The 14,636-nt window shown below is 39.8% G+C and overlaps 1 protein-coding gene across 2 annotated transcripts in view; it reads left to right on the top strand.

The window, feature by feature from the left end:
• The window catches only part of TEAD1 (TEA domain transcription factor 1), a 154,555-nt gene extending 145,183 nt beyond the window's left edge, over positions 1-9,372 (top strand). For both annotated transcript variants that reach the window (XM_030560343.1, XM_030560342.1), the window contains 2 exons: positions 2,498-2,650; positions 3,395-9,372. In XM_030560343.1, the coding sequence (XP_030416203.1) occupies positions 2,498-2,650; positions 3,395-3,508 (267 nt within the window). In that variant the 3' untranslated portion in view covers positions 3,509-9,372. The remainder of the gene's footprint in view (positions 1-2,497; positions 2,651-3,394) is intronic.
• The last annotated feature ends 5,264 nt before the right edge of the window (positions 9,373-14,636 follow it).

Below are 14,636 nucleotides of genomic sequence, written 5' to 3'. Positions count from 1 at the left end.
TACCCTGCCACCCCACCCAGACCTCATCACTCAGGGCCACGACAGGCTTCGTCACCCGGACCTGCAGCCTCTTCGCCTCACAGTGTGGCTGCTGCGTAACTGAGCCGAGATGGCAGGAAGCCTTCCAACTGGTCAACATACCTGGCCAAGTGGACGCGTTTCTTCTACAGGTGCAATACGCTCGATCTTGCTCCTACTGAGGTCTCGATCCCCTCTATTTGGCCTGCCTCTGGCCTTCAGCGGCAGGACCTGGCAGTATCATCGCTGCGGGTACACTTGGCAGCCATCTCTACCTTCCAGCCAGGCTAAGGTGGACGTTCCGTGTTCTCACACTCTATGGGTTTGAGGTCCCTCAAGGGCTTGGAGCGGTTGCACCCTCGGGTGCGCTGCCCAGCCCCAACCTGGGACCTCAACCTAGTTTTAACCAGACTTATGTCTCCCCCATTCGAGCCGTTCGCGACCGGCCCTCTGCTATACCTGTCTTGGACGACAACTTTCCTCGTAGCTGTTACCTCGGCCAGACGAGTCTCTGAGCTCAGAGCTCTTACGGTGGTTCCGCCGTACACTAGGTTTCACAAAGACAAGGTGCAGTTATGACCACACCCGGCTTTCCTCCCTAAGGTGGTTTCGGCCTTTCATGTTACCCACAGCTCAACGCAATGGGCGCAACAATTGCACTCCCTGGACATCTGTAGAGTGCTCGCATTTATATTGCGCTGACAGAACCATTTCGTAAGGTGCCCCAGCTCTGTCACGGTAGCAGACCAAAGGGAAGGCTTGCTTGTTTTCCTTTCAGAGGATCTCATCTTGGGTGATGGCGTACATCCGCACTTGTCATGATTTGGCTCATATTTCCCCAAACCACATCCGTGCATTCTACCAGGGCTCAGGCTTCATCTGCCGCCTTGCTGGCTCGTGTTCCTACCCACGAGATCTGTCGTGCAGCTCCATTGGTCCTCGGTCCATACCTTTACTTCGCAGTATGCCCTGGTTCAACAGTCAAGAGATGCTGTAGCCTCTGGCTCAGCAGTTTTCATTCTGCCACATTTCACTCCGACCCCACCGCCTACGTAAGGCTTGGGATTCACCTAACTGGAATGGATATGAGCAATCACTCGAAGAAGAAAAGACGGTTACTCACCTTTGTAACTGTTGTTCTTCGAGATGTGTTGCTCATATCCATTCCACACCCGCCCTCCTTCCCCACTGTCGGAGTAGCCGGCAAGAAGGAACTGAGGAGCGGGTGGGCCGGCAGGAGTATATATGGAGCGCCATGGTGGCGCCACTCTAGGGGGCGACCTGCCGGCCCACTGAGTTGCTAGGGTAAAAGTTTTCCGACGAATGTGCACGCGCGGCGCGTACACCTAACTGGAATGGATATGAGCAACACATCTCGAAGAACAACAGTTACAAAGGTGAGTAACCGTCTTTTCAGCTGGGGAGCCTGGAAGCGACGCCAATGCTGATTCCCGCATCTCCCCAGCAAAAGAGCGATGAAGCAGAAATAATTTTTCTCCCATTTTCAGCTGGATGCATCACTCTCATGACAATTCAGACCCACATTTGGAACCCTATTAAGATGGCAAGCAGCTCCCACTGTATAGTTTAGTTGGTTAGGTATTGGGGGTGGGAGGGTTGTATTGTGATGTTACAATGATGTACCTTTTAGCGACCACCACCACCACCATTTGTTAGCTACATTTCAGTTGTTGCACAGTGATTTCCAGTTTACAGCTGTAATTTAAGCATTTATAGAGGCAGGGGCTGCTGTGCAAGCCCTGCTTTTGCTATTGTGGTCCCCATAAATGGGGACCACCAAAGAACAACAACTTCTGGCATCACCTCCACTATCCCAGTCCTGGCTGAAGTCAGCAGCCCAAGAAGTTCAGCCAGCCATTGAGAACTATTTATCATGACAATAGATAGTTGTGGGGTGGAGGGCAGGAAGGCACTGAATCACAGACCCATCCCCTTAGTGGGATCTGTTGGGCCAGGTACTAGTCTATTCTCCTTCCTTCCATCACAGTTGACTCTTTTCCTCTGATGTAGACAATTGCTTAGTGAGTCATATAGTAATTAAAATATAACATTAAGATATGGGTAAAATTACCCCCTCTTGCTTCGTCTGTACCCAGTCATCTTTAAACTGTTTTAAAATCATTGAAGATCAAGTATGCTGTGAAGTTTTTCTCAATGCATTTATTCTCACTTGAGCGCTAGCTTATACAGGCCTCATTCTCTGAGATTTAAAGTGATAAACTTGGAAATAAATCAAGATTGCATACCCAATATATAATTTCCAAAATTAGGCTATGGAAGGAGATTTGTGTGATAAGGCTAGCATTTCAGATCAACAACTCCACTTTGTACATGTTGTTGTTTCCAAACCAATCTAGCCGGAGAGAACCAACCCAACATTTTGCATTCTCTCTATTGATCACTGTAGAAATATGTTTATTGGTAAATATTCTTAAAATGTTTTTCATTTTCTATTCAGACGGAATATGCAAGGTTTGAGAATGGCCGGTTTGTGTACAGAATAAACCGCTCTCCAATGTGTGAATATATGATCAACTTCATACACAAGCTCAAACATTTACCAGAGAAATATATGATGAACAGTGTATTGGAAAATTTTACAATTTTGTTGGTAAGCATTCGCTATTCTTTACGACTGAGTCTAAACTATGTTCTGTTTTGGCAGGGGTCAATTAACTTTGAAATTAAGGACCAGACTCTGCAACTCTTACATATATAAGGCCAAGTGGTCCTACTGACTTCAGTAGAACTATTCATGGAGTTAGGTCCTATTCAACCTGAGGAAGAGTGATAGAGTCTAGTTTCAAAACTGGATGTGTTGTTTCCCAAACGTGGGGTCTCAGTCCTGTAGGAGGACACAAAAGGCTAGCTGGGGTGAGACCTCTCAGTTGTTTTCCAGCTTACTTTTTCCATATGTTTTTAGCTGTTATGATTACAAAGAAAACCCTCAAAACAGGTATAACCCTGCTATAAACAGTGCAGCGATGTTTGCTTTAATTTGCAGAGAGCCTGAAACACACGCTCTGTGGTGTAATGTCTCCAGTTCATTTCAGTGGGTGCTAATTTAGTTGCCAGTGGTGATACTTTAAATGTCAACATTGTTCACTATTTCAGTGCTCATCAAAGCATGTAAGAAAGGAGAGGAGTAGCACAGTATGAAGATCATTTTGAGATTGGAAAGGGTATAGTCAATTTCATTTTCCTAAAGTGGGGCTCAGCTTTGTAAAGTTTGAGAAACACAAAGTTACAATTATATTTTCTTCTCTTTTCAAACTACAGTATCTTTTAGTGCAAATCCTTTTTTCCAAGTTTATAACACGACTGTCTACTTTTTCTCTCCCCCTCCGCCCCCCAGGTTGTAACAAACAGGGATACACAAGAAACCCTACTCTGTATGGCTTGTGTATTTGAAGTTTCGAACAGTGAACATGGAGCACAACATCACATCTACAGGCTTGTAAAGGACTGAGCAGTTATTTATATATACACTTCATTATACTTCTTTATCAAAAACACAGACTGTAAACCTCAACACTAAGTGGCAGTGCCTCTGGCCCGGCTTTCACCCACATTTTTCTAAATCCTGTTTTAGTGAAGTCATTTTTAATGTGTTCATATATAATTGTAGCTGTGAAATTCTGGTACAGTTGTAAAAAATTCTGTCTAAAACTAAGTGTTCTTCAAATTTGTAAACGACAGTTCTTTGGGAAGACTGTATTTAAGAACCTAATGCCTTTGTCTGTGGAGGCTTTATTTTTAATTGTGATAGAAAAAATGTAAGACAGAGCATTTGCCATGGGGAAAACTTACAGCATTATAAGAATTTATTTAGGGTTTTTGTTTTGTTTTTTTTCCAAAATAAAATACTTATTTACGATGCAAGTGAAATTGAAATGAATCTTTAACTATAACTGTAAATTAGTACACAAAGTTAATAATCTTTATAGATTTATCTTTGTAACTAATTAGAGTGGAAGATATGGACGAATGTTAATTCACTAAATTATTTTTTTAAAATGAAACATTTTTCTGTTTGAAACCAAATGATAAATATAGCCTTAAGAAATGCATGATAGAAACAAGCAGGTCCTAAAATTAGGCAAATTTTGTATTTTTTTTTCTCAATGTTAAAACTAATCTTCTAATTCATTAAACTTTCCAACAGGTATTGCAGAGAAGAGAACATCAACCCTTATACTTAACGTATCTAGTGTATTTTTAAAATATAAAGTTGTGTTATACTAATATGGAGATTTGATTATTTAATGAAAAAATGATGGTTCATTTTGCAATAAGTAGGTAAATACTGAAAATTTAGACTTACATTGTATGTAGTCTTGTGTGTGCAGTTATATTTTATACGGACAATTATATTTTCTGTTGAGTGAAAAATTTGCAATACCAAAATTAACAAACATAGGGGGAAACAATTGACATTATTACTGCATTGCAAATAATCTGTAAACTGCAAACTAGAAAAAGTAATGTGGTTGAGAGAAGAATACATAGGCCAGTAAAAGCCTCATCAGCTTTAATGTCGTAGGGATGCTAGAAAATCACAACCATCATCAGGTAAAACAGATTCGAAGGGTTATGTTCTTTCTTTTCTCATTCTTCATGATGTTCCGGCACATATATTATCCCAGTTCTGTCACCAGTCTCAAACAAGACATGATGCATTTAGTACTAGTAGGCAGTGCATGTAGGACACCCATCAATACCACTTAGGGTCTGATTGCCTTTCACATCCAGAATACACAGATGTGCATTGTTCATCCCTCTGATTAATAAACTGAAAAGTAGGTAGTTCAGAGAAGATTCTATCATAGAGTGAATTGAAGAGATTTTAATACTAATAAGGATTAAAAGTGTGGTGGGTGTGAATAGTTTTCTGGGATACACACATGCCCCATGTTCTCTGATTCTTATTGGCACAGCCTGTCCTTAGTATTACTCAGATTCTGCCCCTCTGCCATCCATTCAATCACTGCCGTTTCACTGCCCCATGCAACATTAATATTAAAAGTACTGGGAGGAGAAATGGGTTATAATGGGAAATAACTAGGCTAAAACATTGCAATCCATTTGGCAAACCACAAATCCTAACAGGACATATCAAACAGAGGTTACAAGGTAAGATGCATGGCCGCTGCAGACATCCAAAAAACACATTTATCAGAGGCTCGGTAAGTCTTAGGGAGCCATGAGTAGGGCACAGAAATATGTTCAACAGTTCTCTTCTCAGCTGCAGTTTTCAGGCATGTGCCTATGTGTAATTAGAATCTTGAATTTGCCCCAGGTATAATATATTGGTTTACAGTTTTAATTTTTATGACACTGTCATTCTAAAAAGTGCCCTCAGTTATAGCCGCATAAATATAGATGAATATTCTTAGTCAGTATACTGGCTAGAAGAGCAATCAGTATTTGTAATGTGCAGCAAGTTATGGGTTGTTGAATGTTTGCCTTTCATTGTGTTAATCTTTAATACTGTTAGGATTTACATTAGAGGAAGGGGCCAGCATCTGGGGGGAGGGGTTTCAATTCCTTAGGCTATAAAACATCTGATCTGTCTAACTATAAAGGTGGGTGATTGCTGTGATGTCTAGCTGTCATATTATTCTACGTGAGGATATTAGAGCTGATGAATCTTTTAATTGTTTATATTCTGTCAAGCATAAAATTTGATGTCCATGTCATAAGATCTCTTAATACATTTATAACACTAACAATCACATCAAGAAAAGCACTGTATTGTAACAGCCTAACGGTAGCTCTTTATTCTAAGCACTTGGTGTTTACAAGTCAAAAAACTACTTCTTTTGTTTTGGTTCTAAAATTTGTCTCCTATTTAGGTTTTTGAATTGTGGTTTTGATGGATTTTTTTCTAACAAATTCTTTGAGGAGTATAAAATATAGAATTCAATTTGCAAAACCAGGTACAGATTTTTTATACAATCTGGCACACTACATATGTCATAACTATAGGGTATAAAAAGTCCACAGTGTTTATTGGTGTTCACATTTGTAATGTTAGGAGAAAGATTTGCATTGTCTTTATTTTACACTTATGTAAATGATCTAAACCCTGCATGTGTTTCATTCTTAAAAGCCTTAAGTCCTTCAATATATATCGGGGAGTGTGTAGTCCAAAAGGCTGCCTGTAAACTGTGAGCTCTTTTGTAAGCTGGAAGAATTTATCTTGTTACTGTTACTTTTTCTAGGAACTTTTTAATTCAGAGCTGCCAAAGCATTACAATATGCAGTGCCTTAGTGTTGTATTAGAAATACCTTTAGCCTCTTGAATCAATTTTATATGTGTTTTATTAATTGGTTCCATTTAAAAAAAAAATATTTTCCCCCTCCACAAGAAGCTCTTTGATTACTTGGTCTAAACCTTCAGCATAGTCAGATCCCATTATTACACAATGAAATGTCTATACCAAAATGAAAGGTTACAACTTCATAGTTTTCTGTGAAAAATGAATTGTACTAATAATGCTGCCTTTTTAAATTTCATGACCAAATACTTAACTATTTGTGACTCTTCTGCACTCTAGCATGAAAGTGCCTTTGGTTTGAAATTCCAGCTTAGAAAAGTGCTGCCATAATAACGACTATTTGTAGAGAGACCAAAAATATTAAGTGATCACCATAATGCCTTTGGTTTATTGGAATAAGTCAAAACTACAGGCCTCCATTCACGAAAGAGCATCATTTATGCTAATGTCATTTTGCAAATCACCAGATTGCATAATGCTGGAAAATAATCTATATGCCATTTAACTGTTTGACATAGATTTGCAACATTGTAACCCAGTGACTGATTTGTTTATAATATAAAAATGATCAGTGATTCACCTTTTTCATCTTTTCATCCAGTCTTGCATCTGAGTAATGTGATGTCCATATAAACGACCGAATTTCAGACAGTGGATAAATGTGACTTTATTATTCTATTCTGATAAATATTTCAGTGTCTGTGAAGGTTTCTTCTGTATCCTAATTTTGCACTTATTTTGTTTACAAAGTCAAGTGTTCTGAAAGTCAGATGCATAAAATTTGAGATGAAAGTACAGAAAAAAAATTAATTGAAGTAAATGTAATTTGACATGTGCTTATTAGCATCATAATGTTAAGCATGAGCACTGTTAGATGAAGGTGCTGTGTGGAAAACTGCCTGCAGCACCATTCCAAACTCTGTTTTTTTCCAAGCACTGTCTCAGTGCAGGAAAGGCAGCTCCTTTAAATAATGTGTCTGCTTTTGACACATTCTGTGAATTGGGGCCATAGTGTACACTAGAGGTGAAATTGACAGGAAGAGGAGCAAGATTAAAAAAAAAAAAAAAAAAATATCAGCCAAACCAAAAGCTGGCAAATGGATTATATAGTTGTGAATACAATTTCAGTGTGATTTTTAAATATTTGATGAAAACTAAGATTAACTTTTATATATAATATTGTGACACTCTATGGTAAATATTGTGATAATTCAAGTGCCCTGTCTCTAAAAAACTTTTTTTTTTTTCCCTCCAAGGTCTAAATCTCATTTACCTTCCTCACACAAATAGCCCTGTTGAACTCAATAAGGCTGGGATAAGGTAAAGAGGATTTGGCCCCAAAAGTACAGCATGTGTTTACAGTTATTAAATATAACTGCTGGGAGAAAGATTTGATAACAATTGTGATAAACAGTAGTTTATTGCGAAGTCAATTTAATCCTATTATTTCCTATCTCATTGTACAAAAGTTCAAATAAGAATAATGGTACCATTTTTGGCAGTTCAAAAAATTACTACTAACAAATGTAGTTTTACTTACTTGAATTCTAAAATGATTTATTTAGGTACTGTACCACTATTTTAAAGAAGTTACACATCTTATGCTTGTTTCTCCACTTTCCCCTTCTGCTGTAGCTACAGCCATTCCGTTTGGCAATAGCTCCACACTCAACAAACTCACTGCTTTATATGCTCTTAATGAAAGAACAAAAGGGTGTCTGTTAACATTAAATGCAAGTAACTGACGAATAGATGTCAGATATAACATTTGACAAGTTGATTCGTTTCTATTTATTTTCCCATTCTAATTCTTAGACATGCTTGCTTTCCATCAAGTTTTACTGGATCATTCAGAACCAGGAATGTTTAATGTAATGTTTAACATGACCCACATTAATACGTGTACTACTCAGTCACTCAACATGCATGGTAGTAGATTCCAGTTTCTCAGGATGATTTTTTCCCCCTATCTTTCTTGATGGTTTTTTTTTTAACCCCCCTGAAAGATTGAGGGTAGGTAATTCAGAGTTCAAAAATACTTGGGAGATCTTGGTCTCTAACTTTTCAGGTCAATCTTGCTGAGATCATGTGATTAATTTTACTGTGTAAGTTAACTCTTAAATGCACTCAGCTGACAAAGAAAGATGTGTCCCTGTTACCTCCTTACAAAATGTGTGTGTTTGCTTTTGTTTTTTGTATGGGCCTCTTTGCTTCAGGCTCTTGACTGCAGACAAAAAATACAATATGTGCCTGAAAAAAAAAGACAAAAGAATTTTATAACACTTAAAAACCTGAATAGCCTTTAATCCTTCAATATCAGTACATTTTATGTAAAACAGTTTTGGTTTTTTGTTGCCATGTGCATTTGTTCACATTTGTAAATGACTTAATGGAATTCTCACTTTGTTTATTTGTGTAATGTGTATAAACTGGGTTTGTGACTTAAGCATATTCATATATGGTCAGTGGTTACTTTAATATTGTACTGCTGCTGGTAACTTTTGATGTAGAACCTGCCTTTTGATGATAAAGTACCTCTTGATTAGACAGGGAGGGAAAGCTCTGATAAAAGTGAATGTTCTCAAATGTTTTTTTAACATATTTGCAGAAGCTTTCAAAAGGAGTTTCAGTCAAACCTCTTGGCAGTACAGTAATCTTGTATTTGTTATTGTCTGTGTGTAGGTACTGGTACCTTTTTTGTTTAAAAATGTTTTAAGTGTTGGCTTTAAAGTGACTTTATCTTTAGTACGATAGTAATATGAAAATTATAGGTTTTGTGTGCAGAGAATTTTTTTATAAAGTGCTTTGTAAAAAAAAATGTATTCTAGCTTTTGCGGTACATATGTGTGATAACTTTAATATCCATGACAGTTAAGTGCAATTATTTCATCACTCTAAAAATGCTATTTTTGTGTCGGTTACTGCAGGTGTTTTCATGTCTTTGCAACGTGACACATTTTGATGCCTTCTTGATAAAGTGGTAGAATTTTTGTAGCTTTCTAGAAACTTTGTATTCATACAGTATCGATTGAAAATAAAGAAAATGAAAGTGTTTGGTGCATTATTTTAATCTGCATGGAAATCACTCTTTTTTTTACGTATTTTTACATATTTTAGATATTAGAAAGTAATATCTAGTGCGATTTAGAAAAAGGAAAGCAGGTTAGGTGTCTAATGCCTATTTAAATAAATTACCTTTGAAAATATGGCCCTTAGGAGTGGATTTTAAAAGTGTAAATGACATTTTGGCACCTTACTCCTGCTGAAAGTCAGTGGAAGTTGGGAACCTAACGTTTGTTTGAGCCTTTGAAAATCTGCCCCTTTGAGTCTCGTTTTCAGCCAGACCTCACTCAACCCAAGCTCCATTTACGCAGATAGAAAATAAATGTGTTGTATACTTTTAGCAGTTAGATGAGTAATGATGTATGGCACAAATTAATAGTTAAATGTCTTAATGTTTGCACCTGCAATTCATCGGAGCACAAAATTATGTGTGCAGAAATTGAGATTATTTCTTAATCTGTAGTTTTTGAGGGTTGCAATTAAGAAATGTCTATTGTGTACAGCCTTTTCCTGCACCATCCGTGCTCTGTTTTTGTAAATTTTAACTGAAACTGATTAAGACTATCCGTTACCATTAAAATGTCTACATTTTCTACAACAACAATATTTTGCAAATATCAAGTTTTAATGGCAACCACTGTAGTTGCAGTTTGTGTCCAGTCTCTGTGTGTGTTTGCTTGGTTGGGTGGCGGTGGGGTTAATACTTTATTCTTAAGCATGTGGTACTGGCCAGTGGCTAATGCAGGATACTGGACTATTTATCTAATCAGGTATTTCAGTTTCTGTCTCCTACTTCTTTTAAGAGCTGATAAACACATTTAATCCATATTAATTAATCATAGATAGTTCCTCTGTTCTCTATCCATTTATATCCTCCATTTCAACACTTACCCCAATCACAGCTGCAGGTGATGGGGGTAATTTTTTAAAAACATTGAATGTATATGCAGGCCATAAGTTGCTTGGGGAGGGAAGAGGGGTTCTGTCTGCTATTTGAACTGAAACAGATGTTAACAGCTTTCCATTGACACATACTTAATAACCCACTGATGGCCTAACCTTGGTAAATTTCAACTTGCGTTCATCTGCAATCTGCCATGCTCTGCTGCACCAGTGAAGCAGCTTGGCCCAGTTCTAAATGACCGTGTGCCATAATAAAAAGGGACAAAGCCTGCCTGTGTGTAGCATCCAATGCAACCCAGGAACGAGATGCGGTTTTACAATGGCCTCTTGCACCTAAAAAACTGAAGAACGGCTATAAGAAAAAGAAGATAATCAAATCTGATTGTCTCAGCCCAGGAGTGGTCCAATCTCAATAGATCTATTAAACATCTAACAGTTAAAAGCAAAAACTCTCTAAGCTATTTGGGCAGAGAGTTAAAATCTCCTGATTGCCAGCTGATAGCTTGGAGAACATCTGCTATTGTCTAATCCTGGTATCACTTAAGTTGCAGTTGTTGCATTGAAAATATTCAAAAAATGTATTTTGTGTAATTCCTTTTCCTCAAATCTAGCCACCTTCTGTATACTGGGAACTTAGAAATCAGCTCCTGAAGCATTTGCTGATGATGCATCTGGAAATAAGTATTCAGCAGGGAATAGCAAGTACTTCAGTGATGTAGCAGTAGAAGGAAACCCCCTTAACTATTTTGTTTTCCTGAAGCAACAGAGCAGTTTTTTAAAAGAATACTGAAGCCATTAGACAATGAAGGAAAAGCTTCCCTGATCCCAAAGGAATGGTGATGTGTTCAAAAATTCAAATGTAATAATTATTTATTTCAGATGCATTCATGTTCCCTTATCAGCTTATGCTGCCATGCTAGTTAGCTCAAGAATTGGTGTTATTCTATGGGTTGATGAGCTACTTCTCCAGGAGCTGAAGTGAGTTCCTAGAAACAGTAGTAATATTTTAGTACTCTTTTTTTTCTCCTTGTTATGGGGATTTCCAAAAACTTGTAGCAATAACTGGTGAGATGAAGGGTGTGGAGACTAGACAAGATTTCACTGGCTCTGTGATGATGTGAAATCTATACTAGGGTGAAATCTTGGCTCATTAAAGTCAATGGCAAAACTCCCAATGGCAAAACTCCTAGTGACTTCAATGGGACCAGGATTTCTCCCTCAGTCTCCCACTTTCTGCATAGAAAAACTGGCACTGCTGCAGCTTTAAACGTAGAACTTTGGCTTCCCACTAAGCCATCCCCCCACTCGTCTTTGTGTCTCATAGACATTCTATAACTGCTTGTAAGATACTGCCACAGCACACTTCTAAGCAGGAAAAGGAGGAGTTGTTGTGTGGGAAGCTGTAGCCAGAGACCTGACTTACTTTTATCTGGTGTGCCTCTCTTTTGTACCATATTGTATGGGTCCAGCATCTGAAAGTGTAGCAGTTACCGCAAAACCAACCTGATCCCTAATTAATATGCCACTTAAAACAAATATATACAATCTTCATCATTTCTGAAAAATTTCCCTGAGCTTTTAAGTGTTGGTATTCTAGGCACATCAGTCACCATGCCCATGTTACTTAAGACGAATAAGTTGGCTTCTTATCAAGGCACTTAGTTAATTGGACAAAGTTCAGTTCTCTCTGTGTGAATATGATTGCAAGAAAAACTTACTACAACGCAGTTATATGAAAATAGAGGTTACAATACACTAGCAGGCTATGGAAAGTTTTCATAGATCACGAGTGAGCAAACTAAAGCCCGGGGGCCGCATCCAGCCCTTCAGATATTTTAATCCAGCCCTCGAACGCCTGCTGGGGAGTGGGGTGGGGGCTTGCTCTGTGCAGCTCCCAGAAGCAGTGGTATGTCCCCACTCGGCTCCTACATGTACGGGCAGCCAGGGGGCTCCACATGCTGCCCCTGCCCCTCCTCCAAGCACTGCCCCCGCAGCTCCCATTGGCCAGTAAACGGGGCCAATAGGAGCTTCAGGGATAGTGCCTGCGAATGGGGCAGCGCGCAGAGCCACTTGGCCATACCTCTGCATAGGGAGCTGGAGAGGGGACATGCTGCTGCTTCCAGGAGCTGCTTGAGGTAAGTGCCGCCTGGAGCCTGCACCCCTGAACCTCTCCTGTGCCCCAACCCCTTGCCCGAGTCCTGATCCCCCTCCCATACCCTGAATGCCTCATTTCTGGCCCCATCCCAGATCCCACAACCCAGCTGGAGCCCTCACCCCTTCCTGCACCCCAACCCCCAATTTCATGAGCATTCATGGCCCACCATACAATTTCCATACCCAGATGTGGCCATTGGACCAAAAAGTTTGCTCACCCCTGTCATAGATCGTATGTAAATCACACAAACATTCCTGCTCATGAAAATGAGACTCAAAATATTGTTCAGAGCAAAGCATGGTGCTGGCAGATGCTGATGGCTTCCACATACAGCTCTGTCCATTCACCTCAATCCTGACCTTCTGCAACCTTATTGTTATTGTTTGAGGACCCGCTTGAGCAGAATCAGCGGAGGTAGGGCTGCCCAGAGGGGTGGGGCAGCAAGTGGGACAATCGGCCCTGGGCCTCTCAAGCCCTTGCCTGGCGGCGGTCCGGGTTTGTTGCGGCATTTCTGCGGCAGGGGGCCCTTCAGTCACTCCGGGTCTTCAGCAGCGGTGGGCCCTTCAGTGCTGCTGAAGACACAGAGCGACTGAAGTGCCACCCCGCTGCCAAAATGCCACCGAAGACCCAGACTGCCGCCAGGTGTGTACAAGGTGAGGGGTGTTTAGGTAGTTGTTGCATTATTGTTGTTCTCTGCACTGGTTTCTAAATAGCTGAAGGGGGAAGAAGACCTAAAATCCATCGGAATGTAACACCCAAGCTATGGCAGATATAGTTAACAGCTTCGTATCTTCAGTTTATTTGAGCAATTGCTATTGTACTCCATTGCTGGAGCCCAGCAGCTTTGCTAGAGTGCACACAGTTGCTAAAAGTCAAGGGACAGAGTCCCAGAGATTCATCCCTCCCCCACATTCACACACATCCTTTTACATGATTTAATTAATTTGCTAGGTACAAAAAATGATCTAAATGGCTTTCCCCAGCATTCCTACAGCTGGCTCAGTGCATTGTGGTCTGCGCAGACGAGGCAGGAGTTAGTTATATGAGATCAGGAAAGGAAGCCAACACATTGTTCCCCAAATCCATGCCAAAATGCCGTTGTCAGTTGTGACAGCTCTTGCCCTATACCCACCCATTAAAGTCAATAGGGAACACACATTAAGGGCAGTCTGTGAGCCCTTTGCCTCATAGCTCTTTTCTTCTCTACTATTTTTCCCCCAGTCTTCAAACACCATCAGGTATTGCCTCTTTCCCCACTTGTTTGGCAAACACTCATGATGCTGCCCTGGATGATATGCGCCTCTCTCCAAGAGAATATAATTTAGCCTCTAATGGGCAATGGCCTAATTTTTCTGTCTTCTCTACACATTACACCTGGGTGTCCATATTATACTAAGAAATCAAGGGGGGCAGGCAGCACTTTAACATGACTGCAAGATATGCTTCTCCTTAGCTTGAGCTGCATATGAACACGAGTGTGATGGCTTCCTACTAGTCTCCAGTGATCCCATTTTACAGCTGGCAGTAGAAAGGATCAGAAGCTTTCCCATGGCTACCAAGAGAGTGAAAATCAGCGACATGATTCACTTGCTCTCCTCTCACGTACACCAGTTTTACACTGGAGTAGCTCCCAACTAACTCTGGTGCAAAGAATATAGCTAAACACCTCACAATCCCAAAACTGCTTTGCTTTAAGGCACTCCAGTAAAAGGGGACTCTGACAATGGCGCTCACCATTCTCACAGCAGATTTTTCTGTGCATGAAAAACCAAGTTATATGTGGATGTGACTTCGTTTCAGAAGAGAGGCTGTTTGCACTTTGCTGGCCTTTTGACAAACAAAAATGTACATTTATTATGCATGTTTGTTTCCTTCCTTTTGTTTAGCTGTCACCAAAGTAGTTAATATTTTTTTCTGATTTTTGTTTAATACTTTTCAACTGAAATCATATTTTTTCTAAAGCATTTGTAGCAAATTCATTTTCAATTCAGTTTTCACCTGAGCTGCCTGGCTATTTTAAAACGTGCACTTGTATAATAAACCATACACGAACAATGTTCTGCACGTTAATGTTTCTCCTCGCATAGACAATGCTTCCTATTGATTACGTTGTGAATAATAAAATCGTTTCCAATACTTACCCTTTGCAAGAGTATGAACATACATTCACATATAAGATTCTTCCTCATTCCAGA

This window comes from Gopherus evgoodei, chromosome 4 (genome assembly GCF_007399415.2).
Source record: "Gopherus evgoodei ecotype Sinaloan lineage chromosome 4, rGopEvg1_v1.p, whole genome shotgun sequence".
NCBI classification, from domain to species: Eukaryota; Metazoa; Chordata; order Testudines; family Testudinidae; genus Gopherus; species Gopherus evgoodei.
This window is presented reverse-complemented; position numbering and strand designations above follow the sequence as displayed.